Source organism: Physeter macrocephalus, chromosome 13 (assembly GCF_002837175.3).
Source record: "Physeter macrocephalus isolate SW-GA chromosome 13, ASM283717v5, whole genome shotgun sequence".
Taxonomy (NCBI): Eukaryota; Metazoa; Chordata; class Mammalia; order Artiodactyla; family Physeteridae; genus Physeter; species Physeter macrocephalus.
Window position 1 is genome coordinate 22,129,752 of NC_041226.1, and position 22,106 is coordinate 22,151,857.

Below are 22,106 nucleotides of genomic sequence, written 5' to 3' on the forward strand. Positions count from 1 at the left end.
GATGGGAATAAAACACAGACCTACTAGAGCATGGACTTGAGGATATGGGGAGGGGGAAGGGTAAGCTGTGAGGAAGTGGGAGAGTGGCATGGACATATATACACTACCGAACGTAAAATAGATAGCTAGTGGTAAGCAGCCGCATAGCACAGGGAGATCAGCTCGGTGCTTTGTGACCACCTAGAGGGGTGGGATAGGGAGGGTGGGAGGGAGGGAGACGCAAGAGGGAAGAGATATGGGAACATATGTATATGTATAACTGATTCAGTTTGTTGTAAAGTAGAAACTAACACACCATTGTAAAACAGTTATACTCCAATAAAGATGTTTAAAAAATTAAAAACAAAGAGAACAGAGCTAACCAGAGGTCTGCTATAACTAACTTTGCAATATTTGCACACTTTCTCTTAAAACTGAAAAACTCTGCAAGCATACCTAAAAGTCAAAACCAAAAAGCTTCCATAATAGGAAACACGGTGATTTCTTAGACAGAATCGTTAAGACATGGGTTTACTGTCTCCTTCTTTTTTTTTTTTTTAATAAATTTATTTATTTTATTTATTTATTTTTGGCTGTGTTGGGTCTTTGCTGCTGTGTGCAGGCTTTCTCTAGTTGCGGCGAGCGGGGGCTACTCTTCGTTGCAGTGCGCGGGCTTCTCATTGTGGTGGCTTCTCAGTGCAGAGCATGGGCTCTAGGTGTGCGGGCTTCAGTAGTTGCAGCATGCAGACTCAGTAGCTGTGGCTCACGGGCTGTAGAGCGCAAGTTCAGTAGTTGTGGTGCACGGGCTTAGTTGCTGCGCGGCATGTGGGGTCTTTCTGGACCAGGGCTCGAACCCGTGTCCCCTGCATTGGCAGGCGGATTCTGAACCACTGCGCCACCAGGGAAGCCCCTACTGTCTCCTTCTGCCAAGGTTTTCATAAGAGGGTAATTCAAAATGCAATCTAGGGGCTTCCCTGGTGGCGCAGTGGTTCAGAATCCGCCTGACAATGCAAAGGACACGGGTTCGATCCCTGGTCCGGGAAGATCCCACATGCCGGGGAGCAACTAAGTCCGTGTACCACAAATACTGAGTTTGTGCTCTAGAGCCCGTGAGCCACAACTACTGAAGCCCACGCGCCTAGAGCCCGTGCTCCGCAACAAGAGAAGTCACCGCGATGAGAAGCCCACGCACTGCAACGAAGAGTAGCCCCCGCTCACCACAACTAGAAAAAGCCCACGCGCAGCACTGAAGACCCAACGCAGCCAAAAATAAAAAAATAAATAAAGTAAATTAATGAAAAATGGACTGCTATTAAAAAAACAAAAAAGAACAAAAACAAAATGCAATCTAGGGAAGAATTCACAATTACCAAATATGCACCAAGGTCTATACCTTTGTCAGGAACTCCTCCAGCGGCTCTACGAACAGCTTGGTCTGTTGCTGAATAAACTGCTCGCAGGCCGATTTCAGATGACGGTCTACGTCTTTTTTAGAGTCAAGATAATGTTCTCTTATCTCAGGAGTACCCTTAAAGAGAAGATGACAGTTTCCTCCTGTTTTTATGTGCCTAGAAATTACCAGACATGTAAAGAATACTGTTTATCTCCCACCACCAAGAAAAGAGACTCCTTCTCACCTCCAACAAGAACTCTATCAAGGCATTGTTGCTATTCAGCCTAAAAAATCTTGGAACTGTCATAGGATTCAGGATTTTAAATGCTGCATCTGTGAAACAAAATTACTCATCCAGTGAACATGTACAGTTTCAACAAGAAGCCAAGTTACTATTTCAGTGTGTAAACATACACTAGTTCTCTATTACCACAGAGCAAGAGGGGTTTCATTTCCACCATGTCACCTCCATGAGTGGATAAGGTTAGTGACAACAATGGCTACAGCACTCACACATAATTATCTTCTAGAACTCAGAATTGCAAAATGACTATTAATCACAATTATTCATTCATAGGAAAAAAGAAAAAGGATAAATGGTAATCAATACCTTAAAATTTCACTGCTTTACTTTTATGATGCTAAATAGGTTTTTTAAGAAAGATTCATATACTTACCCAGCTTCTTTTGTTTAAGATCTGGCTGGCACAGAAATTTATTCATTTGAAGCAGAGAGAATAAACTAATGTGTCAGCCAGAAAAAAAACACCAAAAGGACATATTTACCCCTTAACCTCCAGACTAATTAGAATCTATGCAAAGTACTAACAGGTCTCATTGATGTTCAAATGCAATAAGGTATAAGGTTAGTCATGAGAGGTTAGAGGCTTAAAAGTAAAGATAGCAAGTATTATTAAGTGATAGTCAGAAAAGACCATTTCTTTGCTTTGCCTTGTTAGGCTGGAGAAAGCAAAGCATGAAATGCTTCCAACCCTGGTTTTACAAGGACACATCAGACTGTACTCCCTCCCTTGACCCTGATCTTACTGGGAAAACAAAAAGCACAAAACACACCTCTCTATCAGATTCAGAGTAAAGCTTTAGTAAATGACTCTTTGTTTCTGTATCTTTTCTATAAGAAACCTGAACAATTGTAGGTGATGGTATGGCAGGATTACATAACCTTCCTAAGGTTTTAGGGAAAACATACTTTATACCAAAATTTGCCAAAATTTTAGAGTATTTCATTTTCTCACACCTCAGTGGATCTGTAGTAGAACGAAGCAGCAACAAATTATGAATTAGAAAAAAATACGAAAGAAAATAGATGAGCCCTGCTTCGTCCCATTACTTAAATAAAGTAAGGACTATCAGCGCCTGGCATTCCTCAATGTTAAAGCACTATTTCCACACCTCACACTGAAAGGAAAGCAGGAAATCAACCAGAATGGTTGGGTGATGGCAGCCTCTGATGAGAATAAACTAAAAAAATTATGCATTCTATAAAGGCAAAAGCCGGGAAATCTGGCTGCTGTTTAAAAAAAAAAATTACAAAGTATATGAATAACATACAGGCTTACTATCTAAATACCACCAGAGGGCTTCTATGGTGGTGCAGTGGTTGGGAATCCACCTGCCAACGCAGGGGACACGGGTTCGAGCCCTGGTCCGGGAAGATCCCACATGCCGCGGAGCAACTAAGCCCGTGCGCCACAACTACTGAGCCTGTGCTCTAGAGCCCGCCAGCCACAACCACTGAAGCCCGCGTGCCTAGAGCCTGTGCTCCGCAACACGAGAGGCCACTGCAATGAGAGGCCTGCCTGCGCACAGCAGCGAGGAGGAGCCCCCGCTCACCACAAATGGAGGAAGCCCGTGCGCGGCAACGAAGACCCAACACAGCCAAAAATAAATAAATAAAATAACTTTTTAAATAAATAAATAAGTAAATGCCACCAGAACCAAAAGGTATTCCCTGTGGTGAAAAGGAGAGTGCATTAGGTAAAGAAAAAGAATAAGCTGTTTTAATACGACTCATGATGAGACAATTTGGCTCTCAGGTGAGTTAAATCAAGTCCACTATTTTATAAGCACAGTCATTAGGAAAGTAACAACCTGCTCCTCTTGGAAATCCTATTATGTGGAGTTCCTCTAAACCACAGAATACAGAAAGTAATTTGAATGGCTATGAATTTTCTCAATTCCCCCAATACATAAGCGAGAAATTCGTTCATTCCATAAACAGACGGCTTAAGGTGTTAGAACTTAATTCTCTTGGAAATGGTTAAGAAAAGACAAAGTTTAGATAAATTTGTAAGTAATTAAAGGAGATGGATATTTATGGTATATCCGTAACTGTTTAAGATCAACATCTTAGAAAATAACTACTTTGATTTTTAGAAATCATCACTTGTTAATTCAGTCAGAAACAAACCATCAGGACGATGAATCACCTTCCCCAAGATGATTCCATGTCTATTACCAACTCAAAGACCCTATCTACATGATTACTTAACAACCAGCTGATTTAATAATAATACAACTTGAGTTTATTTAAGCACCTTAAGCTTACAAAAGCACTTTAATATGTATTTTCACTCTTAATGATCTTGATACTCTGGTGAAAGCATCATGACAAGTGGATTCTGCTCGTTTTACACAGGGTAGGGAAGCTAAAACACACATTTAAGATCACAAGAGCCAGGAAATGATGGGCCAGGAACAGAACCTGACTCAGACTCTTAGATAAGCACTCTTCCTATTTTACCCAGCTGGCTGTCTCAGTTTCTATGAACTAACAAACCCAACTCAATGTTTAAAATCACTCCAGTTAGCTGACACTCTTAAGTAGTTATTATAGTGATTTTTCATTTTTTAACTGGTTATGGCAATATGTGGCAGAGTTTAAGAGAGGTAATACTCTTGCAAGTTGAAATGCTCAGATATAGTTCTCTGCATAAAGAAAATACAGCAAGTTAGATGTAATTAGGATGCTGACAGCTCAGCTTAGTATGGACAAGTAACATGCTTAGCAAGCACAGCATGCAAACAAATTGCAGATGAACATAAAATAAACCTATAACCTGTGCTGACACATTTGGACAGGTCAAACACACCCAACTGTGCCAGCCAGGACAATGAAGTACCTCTAGTTTTCTTGAGGTCCAGGGAAATTTCCTTAATGGTGAATTCAGTGTGAAATGGAGCAATTTGTTCACGAAGAATCAAAAGGTGCTTTATTAAGAAAAGTTGTCCATCAATCTGGGTCTAAATTGAACGACAGAAAAATGGATATTATCACAGATTAAATAAAAATAGGAGCACATAAAACCCATGTTATTAATCAACATTAATCTATCTAGGTCTATGGCCCTTAGCCTAACTATATGGTACCACTACTCCTTTGTTGTGCAATGAACTCTTCCCATATTTCCATGTTAGAATTATCTGGAAAAATCTTGCTTCAAACTCTTACTAACTCTATCACCTGTTCTAGTAACTAAACCCAAGAAAGTAAATCAGACAAAAGGTTGTAAAGCAACACATTTAGAAAGCGAAGTCAAATCTATTCTAACCTGGTGCAGAAACAGAAGAAACCATGTGGTCCGATATCAGCACACAGCAGGAATTAAAAGTTCTCAGTATGAGCACAACTCTGATCTCTCAGGCTTCCTAGTTTCTCTCAGGAACCTGGCTTTCACTATTTGGTCCAAGTGGTTTCAATATACAGAGTATCAGAAATACTCATATTTATATAAAAGTACAAAAGGAGCCTCCAAATGTAAAATGATTTGGGGTTATCACTTTGGATTATCCTGCCAGCAACAGAGCACTGACTACCTACACCCCCGAGAGTCCCTGCATTTCCTTTTACCCTCTCAGGACTCATCCACAAGAGTCTTGTGATTCAAGCTTAGTTCTCAAGCTCTGACTCAGTCCCCAAATAGTGAATAATCATAGCCCTCAGTTCAGAAAAGAGTCTGTATATTAAGAAGAGCTAGGCTATGTTTGCTCCTTCTTGCTGCTACTTAAGACAGAATCTTACTTTGAAAATATTTTTAATGAAATTATACTGCATTAGGAAATGAATAAAGTTGTCCTTCAGTAAGCAATACAGGCATACCTCAGAGACATTACGGGTTTGCTTCCAGACCACCGCAATAAAGTAATTATCACAACAAAGCTAGTCACATGAATTTTTTTGGTTTCTCAGTGCATATAAAAGTTACACTTAGGGCTTCCCTGGTGGCGCAGTGGTTAAGAATCCGCCTGCCAATGCAGGGGACATGGGTTCGAGCCCTGGTCCGGGAAGATCCCACATGCCGCGGAGCAACTAAGCCCGCGAGCCACAACTACTGAGCCCGCGTGCCTAGAGCCCGTGCTCCGCAACAAGAGAAGTCACTGCAATGAGAAGCCCGCGCACCACAACTAACAGTAGCCCCTGCTCACCACAACTAAAGCCCACGTGCAGCAACGAACACCCAATGCAGCCAAAAATAAAGAAATAAATTTATTTTTTTTTAAAGTTACATTTACACCATACTGTAGTCTATTATGTGTGCAATAGCATTATGTCTAAAAAAACAATGTACATACTTTAATTTTAAAATATTTTATTGCTAAAAATGCTAGCCATCTTTAGCAATAAAGTATTTTTAAATAACCATCGTCTGAGCCTTCAACAAGTCGTAATCTTTTTGCAATAGTAACATCAAAGATCACAGATCACCATAAATATAATAATGAAAGTCTGAAATATTGAGAGAATTAACTAAGTGTGATACAGACACACTAAACAAGCAGACGCTGTTGGAAAAATGGTGCCAGTAGACTTGTGCAATGCAGGGTTGCCACAAACCTTCAATTTGTAAAGAACAAAAACAAAACCCCACAGTATCTGTGAAGTGCAATGAAGCGAAGCACAATAAGATGAGGTGTGCCTGTATAAACTTTAAAGAGGTTATTAAAGTGACTCCTCTCTGTCCTCTCTCTTTGCCTCCCTCCCGCCTAAAAAAACACATAATCAACATATAAGTACGATTTATTTGATGGAATCTCACTTTGTACTCTGGAACACAGAACATTAGGTAAGTAGGAAATGCTACACATTTTGAATGCTTGCTCTATTTTCAAAAGAACTAACAGCTCCGGTGGAGAAAATGATATAATATAGATTGAATTTACTGAAGCTGTTGTGATCCAGCTTTGTGTTAGCTTACTGATATACTAGGTACTCAATTTAATATGTAAGAAGAATTTCTTGCCTTAAGAAATTCTCTAAGACATTAAGCCATTTTCATGGATCACTTTTTTTAAAGTTGAAAGGCAAAAAGCATATGAACTCAGTCATGAAAATAAATTAGCTAATTCTTACCAAATTGAGGGCTTCCTCATACATACTTAAGCACCTTAAAATATGAAGGAAACCGAGTTAATAAAAGAGAATAGCCTTATAGGCAATGAGGGCAAAAGACTGAATAATCAAAAGGCTTTTCATTCCCCCCTTTAAAAAGAGGACAGTGGTACAAGAGGACATAAGCATATGAACTTTTTTTTTTCAATTAGGTCATTTTTTCCTTTGATAATCTAAGAAATACATACTCACTGTACAAAATGTGGAAAGTAAAGAAAGTATAAAGAAAAGAAAAAAAATCATCTATAGTCACCCAAAAGCTTTCACCACTACTTTTTTTTAACACATATGTTCATTATATAAAGTCATAGTGTATATCTGATTTGTATCCTGTGCTTTTTTTTGCCTTAACATATTTAAGTTAAATTTTATTATTTCATTTTTTAAAATTTAATGTCTGTGTAATATTCCACTATATGGAATATACCACAATTTACTTAACCATTTCCCTAATATTAGACAAATGTTTCCTAATTCTACCTACCATACCATAAAACAATGTGAGAGCTCAGACTTGGAAATACTTTTTAAACTTCAACCTGCCTGTCTATAACTTAACTTTCCATTCTCTTCTAGTCCCCCTGTCAAAATTTCATTTCAACTCTCGATTTCATGAATGGGAACATATGGTGGTCACAAACAAAGACAGAGCTTTTCTAAGTTCCCAAATTCTTTTGTGAGGAGATTTCTGTTTTTTGGTTTTAATTTATCAAAAATCTTGAAGTTAGAAACCAAGTTTATAAACCTGGAAGTCCAGAAAGGTTCACAGGTCTGAAAACTCCCAGCAGCTATGAAATTCTGGCTGGACACACCCCGGACAGCTTCCTCCCTGTAGGTGGCAACAGGTATTCTAAGTGGAGAGCAAGGCAGAGCAGCACCCTGAACCATACTTTCTGAAAAAAGTCTCAGGGGCCGTGGGAGAAGCACATGTCAACAGCCTTCGGCCCCAGATCCCTGCTTCTTGATTAAAAACTCTAAGTTACAAAATCATGGCAACTACTTCTAGTCACATAACCCACGGGCCACAACTGCCTGTCTTCCAAACTGACTGGCTGATTTCCTCCAAGTGAGGCCATTCAACTATTTAAAATGTCATTGCAGGGATGATTATAAATGGCTACATTTCCCTGAAAACACTGTTTCGGTATTCCGAGGAAACAGCAGTCCAGTCAGTACCTCCCAGCTGCTAAGGCTAGAACAAGAAATCTTCATCCTATAGAATTTATAACCTAAGTATCACTTCTGGTACTTAGGCAAAGCTGGCCCTCTCATACAGAGCAGTCTTTATTGAGCACTAAAATGAAGTACTAGCTTCTCGCAAAGGGCCTCAAAATTAAATCACATTAAACAAATCCTACTGCCAAAATGGCTTTAAATTTCTGTGCCTATAAATTAATGCTGCATCCCACAATATTACTATAGGTGATAAGATTTCATCTAACACTCCATCAAACCTTCTTTTTGCTGATAGACTCTGATGCTCCAAGTAACGACTGAATGCAGGCCGACAAGGCTTCCTGTGATAATCCTTGGAATACTGCCCTCTGGTGAAATAAAAGAGAAACATCACCTTGCAGCACTTCAGAAACAGAAAAAAGGAAAATCGTAGGCTCTGAGTACAGCTTGCTTGCCCTCATCTGATGGATTAATTTATTACTACCAGTATTCCTCCTGGAGTTTCCTATTCCCATGCAACCTTTCTAAGACCAGCACATAGTTTCCTAATTTGCATCTCCCCAAACACTCATGTGACCATTCAACAATATTTCCTGAGCACCTATTTCATGCAGCTCTGTGCTAGATGCTGGAAGTACAGTGGTAGGTTCACAAGGCAGATGTGATTCTGACCTCATGGAGCCCTCACTCAAGCATGATCTCACGTTACAGGCTGTTTTTTAAATACATAAAACCAACTTTATAACAAGGCCTCAGTAGGAATTCCCTGGCAGTCCAGTGGTTAGGACTCTTGAGCTTCCACTCCCTGGTCAGGGAACTAAGATCCCGCATGCCATGCAGCAGGGCCAAAAAAAAAAAAAAAAAAAAAAAAAAAAGCCTCAGTAAATCCACTTCTAAAAATGTACCCCAAGTAAAATCAGTACTGTATTCTAAGATTCATGCACATGGCTCTTCATCACAATATTATTTAAAACAGCAAAAAAAACCTGGAAATAACTTAAATGTTCAATGATAGGGGGCTGACAAATAAAATACTAGTAAATCTAAATTATAGAACACTGTGCAGGAAATCAAAGAATGCTAAATAGGAGGTGGTGAAATTCTTATAAAACATAATTATGTAAAAACAAAATCAGGTTACAAGCTGGAATGTGAAGCATGATTAATTTAATTCTGCCATTTCTATATCTTCCTAGAGGTGTGGGATGTTGGTCTGAGCAGGGACTCCTGTCAGTTCCCTTGGAACTGATGGAGGGGTAGGAGCAAAACTTTTATTATTAGGCCCCGTTCTGGGCTCTGGTCTCATACCTGATGCTTTATTCTCTTTTTGTACTGCTTCCCTAACTTCTGTTTCTCATGAAGCTACTGTATAGTAAGAAGAGATGAGGGTTCCCTCTTGCTAGGAAGACCGAATATGCGCGGCTTAGGTTGAGGCCCTCTCTTTCCCCTGCTCAGCCTGAATGGGGTTTTCACTGGATTTGTCTCTCCTCACCTTTGATTGGTAAGATAGAGAGGGAGAAGATCTGGATGTAAGCTAGGTGAAAATGTAATGGGCAGGCCTAGGGCAGAAAATAAAAACAGGCAGAGTAACGTCCTTGGGCCTACCTACTGTTTGGCTAAAATTCCTGTTAAGCACCTAAGAGACTTCACCAGGGTCTGTGATGACAATGGGTTCTACGTGGAATGTGGCTCCGCATTATTTCCCTTGGGATCCTGGCTCTACTGTAGGAAGTTTCTGAATCCCAACCTAACACCATCATTCAATACACCTCCTGGGGGGACGTGGGGAAGAAAAATGGCCAATGTCCAAACCCGCCTCGGGAAGAGATCTCAGCAGCTGGGCATCTAACTCTGCAGAGGTGATCTGGCCTCACCCCTAGAAGTCCCAGGACTGAGCAAAAGGCACTTTCTGGTTGAATTTCAAAATCTCCAAGCACAAACTCCAGTAACGATGCAGTTTAAAACAGACACCAAATCGTGAGCACTCTCATGAACCAATGAGTCAACTGTGCAACTCCGCTCAGGCCCGAGGACTCTGAGGCACAGAGCATCTCAGAGTGGGAGGAGATATACACATACCCTTCTGAACCATACTCTTAAGAAACAGTGGCATCTGGACAATTAATTACATGACCATTATATTTAATCACTTCTCTCTTTATATGCTGTTTCAGTTGTAACTATCAAATTAATTTTTAAAAAGTGAATTAGGGAATTCTCTGGCAGTCCAGTGGTTAGGACTCCACGCTCTCACTGCTGTGGCCTGGGTTCAATCCCTGGTCGGGGAACTAGGATCCCACAGGCCGTGCGGCATGGCGCAAAAACACCCAAAACCTGGGCTTCCCTGGTGGTGCAGTGGTTGAGAGTCCGCCTGCCGATGCAGGGGACATGGGTTCATGCCCCGGTCTGGGAGGATCCCACATGCCGCGGAGCGGCTGGGCCCGTGAGCCACGGCCGCTGGGCCTGCGCGTCCGGAGCCTGTACTCCGCAACGGAAGAGGCCGCAACAGTGAGAGGCCCGCGTACCGGAAAAACAAAACAAAACAAAACAAAAAAACCTCAAACACCAAAACCCCAAAAAACAAAACAAAACAAACAAACAAATAAAAGTGAATTAAAATCACTGATTTTTATAAACTATTTTGGGTTTAACACTGACAATAAATAAATGTAGACAAATCTGATCATTCAGGGATTGATACTCATATCATTAAACTGGAATGCTTAAAATAAATGTTACCTAAAATAAATGCACAGTATAAGCTGGGGCTAAAAAAACTAAAAGGGTACTGCTAATTTCAGCAAATAATTAAAATTAGTCCAGGGTTAGAAACATGTAATCCAACAACCACTTGTTAAGGAAGCTGATTTAAATTGAGTGCAAAACTAAAGTAGTTGCATTTAGTACTAAATGTATATTATACCTATGTGACATTGGACATAAGCTTTCTGCATCTCTTTTTCTTCATCTATAAACTAAGACAGATGAATTAATCAGTAGTTTTAAATGTATTTGTAACGATAGACACCTATAAGAAACAATAAAAGCTATAGGTCTTTTCCTCAGAAAGACACAAATACAAACATACAGACAAAATTTTACACACAACTTCAAGGTGTTCACAGACTACCCAAAGCCCATCAGAGCAGCGGTCCCCAACCTTTTTGGCACCAGGGACCGGTTTCGTGGAAGACACTTTTTCCACGGATGGGATCGGGGGTTGGTGGCTCAGGCGGTAATGGGAGCGATGGGGAGCCACAGATGAAGCTTCACTCGCTGGCCCGCTCACCTCCTGCTGTGCGGCCCCGTTTCTAACAGGCCGCGGACCGGTACCAGTCCCGGTCCATGGCCCGGGGGTTGGGGACCCCTGCAGCAGAGGATTCTGAGGGTCTACAGAATGCTCAGGTTAAGAATCTCTAAATTAGATTGATCTTAAAGTTATCTCTGTATCTACAAATCTTATTATTCTCATCTAATACCAAACAAAATATATCAAGATCTTAAAATTTAAATTAAACAAATATTTTAAGTGAAAGAACAAGCAATTTACAGTAAAGATACAAGAATTTACACACGTACGTCTATACATCTGTACAATTTGGAGAGACAGACGAGAGTTCGTCGAACTGTAGGATACCACATTCCATGAAGATCTGCGGGAGAAATTGTGGTCTGTGCTCTAGGACTGAGAGATTCGGTTGAACCTAAAATCCCAAATGGAGAAGACGACATTTCACACACGGAGGTCTGTCTTATTTGCATAGCAATTATAAACTGTTAGTTCTCACTAGCTATCAATGGCTGGAGGTATCCATTTTCTCTAGCCTCGCCTTTAATCGAGAATGCCAAAGGAAACCTAAATCAGTGACAGGTGAGATTTAACACACTGAGAACACACGTGACTACACACGTATGTACACTCCAGCCTCACACACTCAGCCCAAGTTGCTTTCTCCAAACTGTGATCAATAATCTTCACGGACTACATGAGCAGTATACACATACTGCAGAATACCATGCAGCCGATAAAAAGGAGACAGATCTAGATGTCGTCACGTGGAAACAAGCGCGAGGTGGGCGAGTGACAAGAAAACAAAGCGTGTTAAGCAGGAAGATTAATCAAAGCTGGTCTGCCTGACAGCCTGCCTTCCATGTGCTGAACTCCATCACTTATAGGCCTACTTAGTATATCTAATTCCCAAGTGACCAGAGCAGAGTGTCCATCCCCCACCCACCCCACCCAAAAGGCAGCACCAGCAAGCGTGGGGAGGAGCATGTGGGGAATGTGCCTGAGCAGAGACACCTCTGTAACGGACGCCCCATCACTCTGGTGGAGGGACCAGAGTTCACACGAGCCACGAAAGTGCAGCTGCGACCATACTTTGGGACAAGAGGGGATACTGAAATATGGACTGGGTATTAGAGCACATCAGGAAACATTACTAAATTTTTTAGTGCAATAATGGTTTATGGTTATGTGAAAGATGCCCTTTTTTTTTTTTGGAGAGGTGCTGAAATACTCAAAGGTAAAGTGGCAATGATGTCAATAACTTACTTTAAAATGATTAACAAAAATATATACATAATACGATAAAATGTTAAGTATTGAATCCGGGTGGTGGGCACAGGTGTTCATTGCATCATTCTGTTTATTTGAAATTTTTTTAATAATAAAAAAAGAAAAGTAAAGCCAAGCAAAACAGAATTCCTTTTTTAAAAAAAGAGCTAGAGGGAATTCCCCTGGCAGTCCAGTGGTTAGGACTGTGCTTCCACTGCAGGGGGCCCAGGTTTGATCCCCAGTGGGGGGAACCAAGACCACACAAGCCATGCGGCGTGGCCAAAAATTCTAAAAATTTAAAAAGAGCTAGATGTGCATAAGCTCAGAAGGAGAACTGGGGCTTGCGGAGTGGATTTATACAGGAAAGGGCAGAGGGCAATGTTGAGGGCTGGTAAAAGAGCTAGAGGGAATTCCCCTGGCAGTCCGGTGGTTAGGACTGTGCTTCCACTGCAGGGGGCCCAGGTTTGATCCCCGGTGGGGGGAACCAAGACCACACAAGCCATGCGGCGTGGCCAAACATTCTAAAAATTTAAAAAGAGCTAGATGTGCATAAGCTCAGAAGGGGAACTGGGCCTTGCGGAGTGGATTTATACAGGAAAGGGCAGAGGGCAATGTTGAGGGCTGGTGCTTTCACTTCACAGTTCTGTAAGCTTAGTTGTTTTTCAAAAGCATGTAATACTTGTAGAATTTTTAAAAGCTCTTCCATAAGGCCTTACTTTAAACTAAGACACCTACGTTATAAAAAATTTCTTAAGGAAAAAGAATAAACTGGACAAATCATATCACGGAATACTCAGGAGGTTAAGTACCCTTAGTTTTGCTAAGAATTAGGATATCTGCGGGATTCCTCCTTCAAAATAAAGAGCCAAAAAGGTACTCGCAAATTAAAGTTTAGTGAAATAAATGTATTTATGTAGTTCAAAGCCAGAAGTCAACTTATTTGTTCATTTTTTCACTTTCCTGAGAAGAAGAGTTAATAGTTAAAACAGCCGACTGGGGAGAGTTTACTTGCACAGCAAGTCGCCAAGCAAGGTGCCTACCGGCTGCCTCTTCTGAAGAGCCGAGCAAACCCGGTAGCAGGGCTTCTGCAGCGGCTCCCGCCGTGGGCCCCCACCACCCTCCCTCTGTGAGCCTGCCGCTGCCCTCGCTTCTCCACGCAGAGAACAAGGCCCATGCGTTCTGAAGACACTCATCATCGGCCTCCTCACCCAGTGGGCCCTCCACCAACTTGCCCTGCACTACTCCCACGACTTGAACATCACATCACTTACAGGCCTCACTTCAGAGCAATCTCATTTTCTCACTTCCGACATACCCTGGAACCAGGAGAAGTGATTACACTCTTTCTTTTCTTTTTTGCTCCCCTCACCACCAGACTCAGAGCCTTGCTTCCCATTCCAAATTCCATCTCTATCCTGAACAGCGTCAACCACCACAGGGATGACCCACATGGTTATCCTTGCCCTTCTCAGCTCCAAAGACCTTCACTTCCACCCCTGCACCCCCTACTCCTGACACAGCTTCTTACGACTTTCTTTCAGAATTACTTTCTTATTACTTTCTACAGACCTTCTTATTACTCCAAACTAGCCCACCTCTTAACCATGAAAACTCAGCATCCCACCCTCTAACCACGCTATCCTCCCACTTCCTATTTCTCACCTCTTCACTCAGATCACTCTGCCAAGCCCTCCTCCTTTGCTTAATCACACCCTCTCCTCTTGCGTGCTTCTGACGCCTCTGGCTGTCCTTCCCCTGTCGGCCCAGCGCACCCTCTCCCTCCATCTGCCCCTTAATGGCAGCACCGGCTAAGACGCTCTCCCCAGACTCCTGTTACTGTCACTCTACTCTCTGTCCTGGCTGACCTCATACAAGTCCGAAGCATCAACGGCTCCTCGATCTTTACCTCTGAATCAGCTGCCTCTTTATAGCTCTAGAGCAGTGCTGTCCAAGAGGACTCTTCCGTGAATCATAAATATGACACATTAAAACGCCACATTAAAAAAGGTAAAACTAGTGGAACTACTTTGAATATATTTTATTTAATCTAATAGATCAAAAATCTCATTATTTTAACATATAATCAATTTAAAAATCACTAATAAGATACTTTTTATTCTTTATTTCATACTAAGCCTTTGAAATTTGTTGTGTATTTACATACAGCACATTCAGACTAGCCACATTGCACATGCTCTACGGCTACCGTACTGGACAGCATAACTCTAGATCCATTTAATACAGATCTCTCAGTTGTTCCACATGGACCTTACTCAATCTTCCTTAGCCCCCATATCTAGTGTGTCACCAAATTCTATTGATTCAAACTTCTAACTATATCCCTCATCTGTACACTTCTCTCCATCCCTCCCCCCCATCAACGCCCTGGTTCAAACCACCTTTACCTTTCAGATGGAAAAACACAACAACATCCTAACCAGTCTCCGCAGTTCTACCAACAACACCTTAATGTAATGCCAGGCATGAGTTAAAGAATAAGCTTTACTGGGGAAAGGTACAAGGCCAGGGTTGGTAAGACAGAGATGTACTCTAGTCTCTCCAGTAACTCTTCAAGAGGCTAACGAGGACCAAGATGTATATTAGGACGTGGCATGGGCTCTGTTTCAGAGGAGGAAATTTCAGCTCCCTCTGGGTCTCTCTCCCTATAGGGCAGGCGTGATAAAATGGCTTTGTCAGAGGGGGAATACTGAGGCTGTTTGGCAGTCTGGGTTTGGGGTGTCAACCGTTACAGAGTTGACTCAGAATAAACTGATGACGCACTAAGCCTGGGGATGTGGGGGCAGCTGGGGCTCTTTAAAGCCCATGGAGTTAACAGTACCCCCGACTCCCAGTCAGTCCCACATGGAGCTGAGTTTGAGTGTCACTCTGACAGCTGAGGGGTGAGGAGAAGGGGTGCCCTACTTCCCACCTAGCCTGTTGTCTAGATAACTCATCAGTCATCCAGGGTGACTCTTGGACAATTCTGTTCCTTGCGTAACAGGTACCCTAGTCCAAGCTATCCCATACGTTACTGTCAATTTTTTACCCGAGTCCTAGGCACTCAATACATTTTTAAAAATGCAAATCTGATGGTACAATTAGGTAGAATTTCAAAGTCCATGAGATTATCACCTGACACCTATCACAAGCTGGCCTGTTTTGCCTGCTCTTTCCTACAGGAACCTGTACCCAAACACAGCAAACCACCTGACCTCCCCAAGGCAGCCATGGTCTCCTGTCCTGTATGCCGTCCTCCGTGCAGCTCTATCTTAAAACAACCTTCTTTCACCGGGCTCTCTCACACTCACCAACACTACAGCGTTCAGATTCCACACCTCTCACTGAATCAGCCTTCCTGCACTCAAAGTTCATCCCCCCTTCACAATCCTGATGCCCTTTTCCCATGGTCCGGGAGTGCCCTGTGCCTACCTTTACCCTGTCACCCCTGAATTACGCCTGTGGCTTGCCAATCTCCCCCTGCTAAAGTGTGGGCTCCTCAAAGGCACAAGCTGTTTTTCTTGCCTGAGACATGACAAGTCCTCAATAAAAGTTTATTAAATGAATGAATAAAAGCTGGAAGTTAAAACATCATAACGTACCAGATTTGGTTAGATTATCAGGAGGCTCTGCTTCCTCTAACTGAACCTCTGAAAACAAAGCTTCTGAAGGTGGTACCTTCTTCTGCTCATCTTTTAAACTCTGTGCAATTTGCTGTATAAAGAAATCAGAAGGAACATTAAAGTGCAGTTTTCAGCTGTGTTTAGCAATACGAACACATTCTCTCTATAAGGTAAAAAAAATATATACTAATTAATGGATAAACGAACTAATTAAGAGAACTATGCCAAAACAACACATGGAGGGCTTCCCTGGTGGCGCAGTGGTTGAGAGTCCGCCTGCCGATGGCCTTTTCTGAACCACTAATTTCAAAACCATTACAAGGTATCTGCTGAAGAGAGTCAAATATACAAGGCTCAGATTAGAAGCTTAATTTTCAATTTTACATTTAGAAACAAAGTACTCATATTTAAGACTGGGTACATTCTAGATGTCAGAAATGCTTTTATCAAGGAGTTGGCAAACTCAAACTACAGGTTTTCTCTTCATGTGAGAACAGCTACAGTTTGTTATTTTTTAAGCAGATATTTTTAAAATTATCTTATGGACTGAGACTATTTAACTCTTTTTCACTACCTAAAGAATATCATCAAATATACACAGGTCACTAACTACTAAGTTAGCAATGAAAATCCTACTAATTTACATTGGTTATAAAGGTGGAAATATACAGAAATGAAGGCCTAACACAGCGGTCCCCAACCTTTTGGTACCAGGGACCAGTTTTGTGGAAGACACTTTTTCCACAGATGCGGGGGACGGTGGCTCAGGCAGTAACGCGAGCAATGGGGAGCGGCTGTAAATACAGATGAAGCTTTGCTCGCTCACCCGCCGCTCACCTCCTGCTGTGTGGCCTGGTTCCTAACAGGCCATGGATGGGTTGGGGACCCCTGGCCTAACAGACACAGTGAGAGGCCCATGTACCAAAAAAAAAAAAAAAAAAAAAAAAAAACACATGGAGATGAAAAAGTTAAATTGGTATAGAGTGTCTCTATTCTCATAAAGGCATACATAGCCTTTTCTGAACCACTAATTTCAGAACCATTACAAGGTATCTGCTGAAGAGAGTCAAATATACAAGGCTCAGGTTAGAAGCTTAATTTTCAATTTTACATTTAGAAACAAAGTACTCATATTTAAGACTGGGTACATTCTAGATGTCAGAAATGCTTTTATCAAGGAGTTGGCAAACTCAAACTACAGGTTTTCTCTTCATGTGAGAACAGCTACAGTTTGTTATTTTTTAAGCAGATATTTTTAAAATTATCTTATGGACTGAGACTATTTAACTCTTTTTCACTACCTAAAGAATATCATCAAATATACACAGGTCACTAACTACTAAGTTAGCAATGAAAATCCTACTAATTTACATTGGTTATAAAGGTGGAAATATACAGAAATGAAGGCCTAACACAGCGGTCCCCAACCTTTTGGCACCAGGGACCAGTTTTGTGGAAGACACTTTTTCCACAGATGCGGGGGACGGTGGCTCAGGCAGTAACGCGAGCAATGGGGAGCGGCTGTAAATACAGATGAAGCTTTGCTCGCTCACCCGCCGCTCACCTCCTGCTGTGTGGCCTGGTTCCTAACAGGCCATGGATGGGTTGGGGACCCCTGGCCTAACAGACACCCACCTACTGCCAAAAAGAATAGCCAGAGAACTGTTTAGGAGACAGGCTCTGTATCAGTCAGGCCCGTCCTTTCATTCTGCAAAGAGAAACCAGAAAGTACAGCTAATCCCTAAATGGCACACAGATGTCACAGCCAGATCACCTTAAATCCCTGACCTTCACCAAAAGAAAAACAAAGCAAATAGATTTATTGGAAGCAGTACACTTAAAACAAGAGGTCTACACAAGAAAACACTCAGGGACTTCCCTCGTGGCACAGCGGTTAAGAATCCGCCTGCCAACGCAGGTGACACGGGCTCAATCCCTGGTCTGGGAAGATCTCACATGCTGCGGAGCAACTAAGCCCGTGCACCACAACTACTGAGCCTGCATGCCGCAACTACTGAAGCACGCGTGCCTAGAGCCCATGCTCTGCAACAAGAGAAGCCACCACAATGAGAAGCCTGCACACAGCAACGAAGAGTAGCCCCTGCTCACCTCAACTAGAGAAAGCCTGCATGCAGCAACGAAGACCCAAGGCAGCCAATAAATAAATAAATAAACAAATTTTTAAAAATAATAAAAAGAAAACACTCGGGATACTGGCCATGTGTTGACTAAATAAACATACCAAATGTATCACTAAATTAAACTGGGAGGGGGTATATAGTAAACTCAATCACTAACATCCTATCAGACAGCACTATTAAAACAGGTATTCTATCTAGAATGTAAAAACTGATACAAAGGAGACAAGGAAAGGAGGGGAGGAAGGGGAGAGAGCACAACTCCCTAGATCAGGCTGAGAAACAGACCTGTTTATACCAGTCTGCCCAAGAAGGTGGAGCTGCTGAAGGCCCCCACCAAGAAGAAGGGGGCAGCCTCCTCCTCCACCAAGATACCTTCCTAAGGATGCAGCCCCAGCAGAGGCCATCTCCGCAGACCCCTCCTCTGTGCTCAGACCTGTGCAGGTGACCCCATAGGGAGGAGGGATATGCTCCCCAGAGCCTTGGGTTGTGCCTCAAACTTTACTGTGTGCCTGGCCCATGAGCAGGTGATCAGCAGGTCTGAAATGCACTGACTGGTTGGCTACCCAGGGTACCGAGAACTCAGCATCGGCCAAGGCCGGGAGGATGCCTTCACCAAGTTCCTGTGTTCCCCCCTCACCCTTCCCATATCCAGTCTCCACTGGTTTAACATGGAGCAATAAACCTGATTTTGTCATTCAAAAAAATTAATAAACAAATAAAAAGAATTTCCAGGTTCTAATTCTGTTTAAGCACTAATACCCTACACATTATTTTAACTCTGTACAGCACTCAAAGAAAATGAAGATACATATGTAACTGAAAGATTAGTGAGATATACCTAAGTCTTCAAACCATAAACTGGACACCAGCACTGTGTAATTTTGAGGAGACAACCACCAGAGTTTTTAATGAGAGAAGGCGACACATGGTTATGTGACCATCAACTCTGGTGGCTTATATGTTATTAATCCTCTTCTATGCCACTTACCAAAAAAAAGAGAAATCACAGAAAGCACTAATTCTATTTAAAAATTGAGAAGACACACTTCCTGGAAAAGGACAGAAAACCGAATAGAATGTTTATAAAATACAACCTGAAGGAAGGACAATCTAACGAATTATTTCTGTTCAGTTTTTAAAATTTTTTATTTCCTATGATTTCATGGCAAGTTTATCTTGATTTTTGCATCCTGAATGAGAATTAAAAAGAAAAATCCTATTTTCACCAGTATAAAATATCCAAAAGTTGTGTGGGGTAGGGGAAAGATCAAATAAGAAGACCCTACCTCCATCATTACTAACTTATCGGGATACGCTAGATCTCCAGGAGCTGGTTTATAGCCTGTGATGTCTGTCTGAATGTAGATGTGGGTTCGGTAAACAAGTCGCTCCTGTACATCTTCCAACATCTGCTTTACTCCAGCTGCAAATGCCCCCAACTGTTCAGCTGATAAAAAAAAAAAGGTCAATCACCCATTCCTTCAGATTTAAAAAATTCTTTCTTTAAACAAGCAAAAATATTACAAAATTGTCTAGTAATAGCATAAACCACTCTTGCTTCAGGGACTGGTTGTATTCTGTTTTGGTATGACTTGATGACCTTAGAAAAATTTAATAAATGTCTTCCAATTTCCTCAAATTTAAAATTGGAAAATAAATTTGCCCTTACATCTTCTTCCTGGGACTCTGTGAAATAATTTCCATTATTAATATGAATAATAATCTTATTTTTAAAGTGCTTTGTGTGTTTTAAAAGGTATCTCATATAGCTTCATACCAATCCTGAGAGATAGCTAAAGCAGCTTATTAATTAGGTTATCACCCCCATTTTACATATAGAGTCCCACAGATGTTAAATGACTTGTTAACATTCTCACAAAGAAAAATGAATAAAAATATAAAATGAGGGAATTCCTCAGCGGTCCAGTGGTTGGGACTCCGCACTTTCACTGCCGAGGGCCCGAGTTCAATCCCTGGTTGGGGAACTAAGATCCCACAAGCCACGCAGTGCAGCCAAATAAATAAATAAATAAAATGAGATATGCATTTGTATAGAATTTCTTCATTTCTAAGATGCCATCAATGTTAAGACACACCAGTGATTCAGTATCAGCTTTCCAAGGGCTGGGGAGTTGGAGGCATTACACACTCATATAAATATTTACATTAATTTTTAAAATCATCTTTAATTCACAAGCATTAAAATGGGAGAAAATGTACATCTTAGAATGAACTAAATACAATAGAATAAGAAACTCCGGAAGCGTAACAAACCTATAGTGTCTCTTAAGGAAAGTCAAAGTAAGGACAATAATTTCTGCCAGTAAAATGACTACCTGAAGGGTATTTTTTAAAGGTACCTAAGTATCACTAGGAAAATCATGTTTTTTATGACAATCAAACCAATCAGACCAATAAAGCATGTATTAGATGAATACAGTAGAGCTACTCCAGAGAATTCCTTTTCTTTATTTGTAATTTCAAAAAAGATGAATTATTACTATGTATGTATGCTAAAACAATTTGTTTTTTAAATTAAGACTACGCAATACAGTCAATTACTTTATGTACTCTGGTAACAGTGTACTAGAAATACCCAACCCCAAACTGATGGTCAGTTCTCTATGGATTTCAGATGCCAGAAAGAATAGTAACTATAATTATTTTATTACTAATTTTGCCCAGATTTAAAAATTCTTTCCCCATTATTATTTAGTCACAAAATGAGGTGCATCTTGAATCAAAAAGAGACAAGGCATCAACCCAAGTTTTAAAAATATTGTTTATATAGGGATGGGGGGGAGGTATTAATCTTTTTCAAATTCATTGAGCCATAGATATAATTTAAAAGACCTTTGAAATGATTTCTACTTATTTACCATTATTCTGTACATGATCTTCAAGCACCTCATTTTTAAGAATCCCACAAAGTTCCGATAAAGTCTCTAAGTGAATAACGTGAATGATCAATGGCCTGAAGACATCATACAATGACACACACAGTTTCTCCAAAAGTTCACTAAAATGAAAGAAGAAAACATGGTTATCAGCAGTAATCCTTTCAGTATTTCCTAATAGTTTAAAAGTCACCCTTGATTGCTTCCAGCCAAAAAAATAAATAAAAATCTACTGGAAAATAGTATGTGGGAACATTATATAATGAGAAGTGAAAGGCTGAAAGTAATTCTGTGAACTGTTTTTGCTAGAATCAATAATCAAGCTCAGAATTAATAAGCAATCCTCAACAATTAGCTGGCCCCAGCCGAATGTCAATTTATTACAACTTCTACTTATGTTAGCAATAATTTTGTATATGTCCTTTCAAAAACAATAAAAAATATTTCAGTAGACTTAATTTTCCTTTTATAACCTACACCACTATGAATCAAATGGTGACATTCTCCCCAGGAAAGATAGGTTCAAAACTCTTGAATACTTACAGACCTAGATAAACAAAACTCAAAATATTCTAGACATACACCAAGTATTTTGACAATTTTAAACATTTGAAAAGAAAAACATTAGGCTGTCTATACTCTTCATATTGTCAACAGTACTCTTCTATATATAGTATTTCATCAAAACCGTAAGATATATTTGTCTCTTCCCCTTTACAAGCGTCATAATCTTGGCATTTTTTAACAGTCAAAATCACCAATATGAAGAACCCAAAAGTGACTGACAGTGGGTTTGAAAGACACTTTGAGAAAAATAAGGAAAAAGATTTTAAATAGTATCTACCTTTTTAAGTGTCCTTCATGTTAGAATCATAGAATTTTTTAAATAGAAAGAATTATTACACATAGTGTAGATAAAGGGATCTAGATAC

General features: G+C 40.8%; 1 protein-coding gene across 6 annotated transcripts in view; it reads right to left on the reverse strand.

Moving 5' to 3' along the window:
- Positions 1–22,106, reverse strand: part of COG3 (component of oligomeric golgi complex 3) — a 62,881-nt gene that overhangs the window by 19,824 nt on the left and 20,951 nt on the right. For 5 of the 6 annotated variants that reach the window (XM_007129782.4, XM_007129779.4, XM_055089364.1 and 2 more), the window contains 8 exons: positions 21,157–21,296; positions 19,564–19,724; positions 16,116–16,227; positions 11,538–11,662; positions 8,237–8,326; positions 4,516–4,636; positions 1,617–1,705; positions 1,373–1,507 (listed from right to left, as the gene is read on the reverse strand). In XM_007129782.4, the coding sequence (XP_007129844.1) occupies positions 1,373–1,507; positions 1,617–1,705; positions 4,516–4,636; positions 8,237–8,326; positions 11,538–11,662; positions 16,116–16,227; positions 19,564–19,724; positions 21,157–21,296 (973 nt within the window). Of the gene's footprint in view, positions 1–212; positions 750–1,372; positions 1,508–1,616; positions 1,706–4,515; positions 4,637–8,236; positions 8,327–11,537; positions 11,663–16,115; positions 16,228–19,563; positions 19,725–21,156; positions 21,297–22,106 lie in introns of those variants that run through there. The other variant, XM_024125941.3, reaches the window with a different exon arrangement.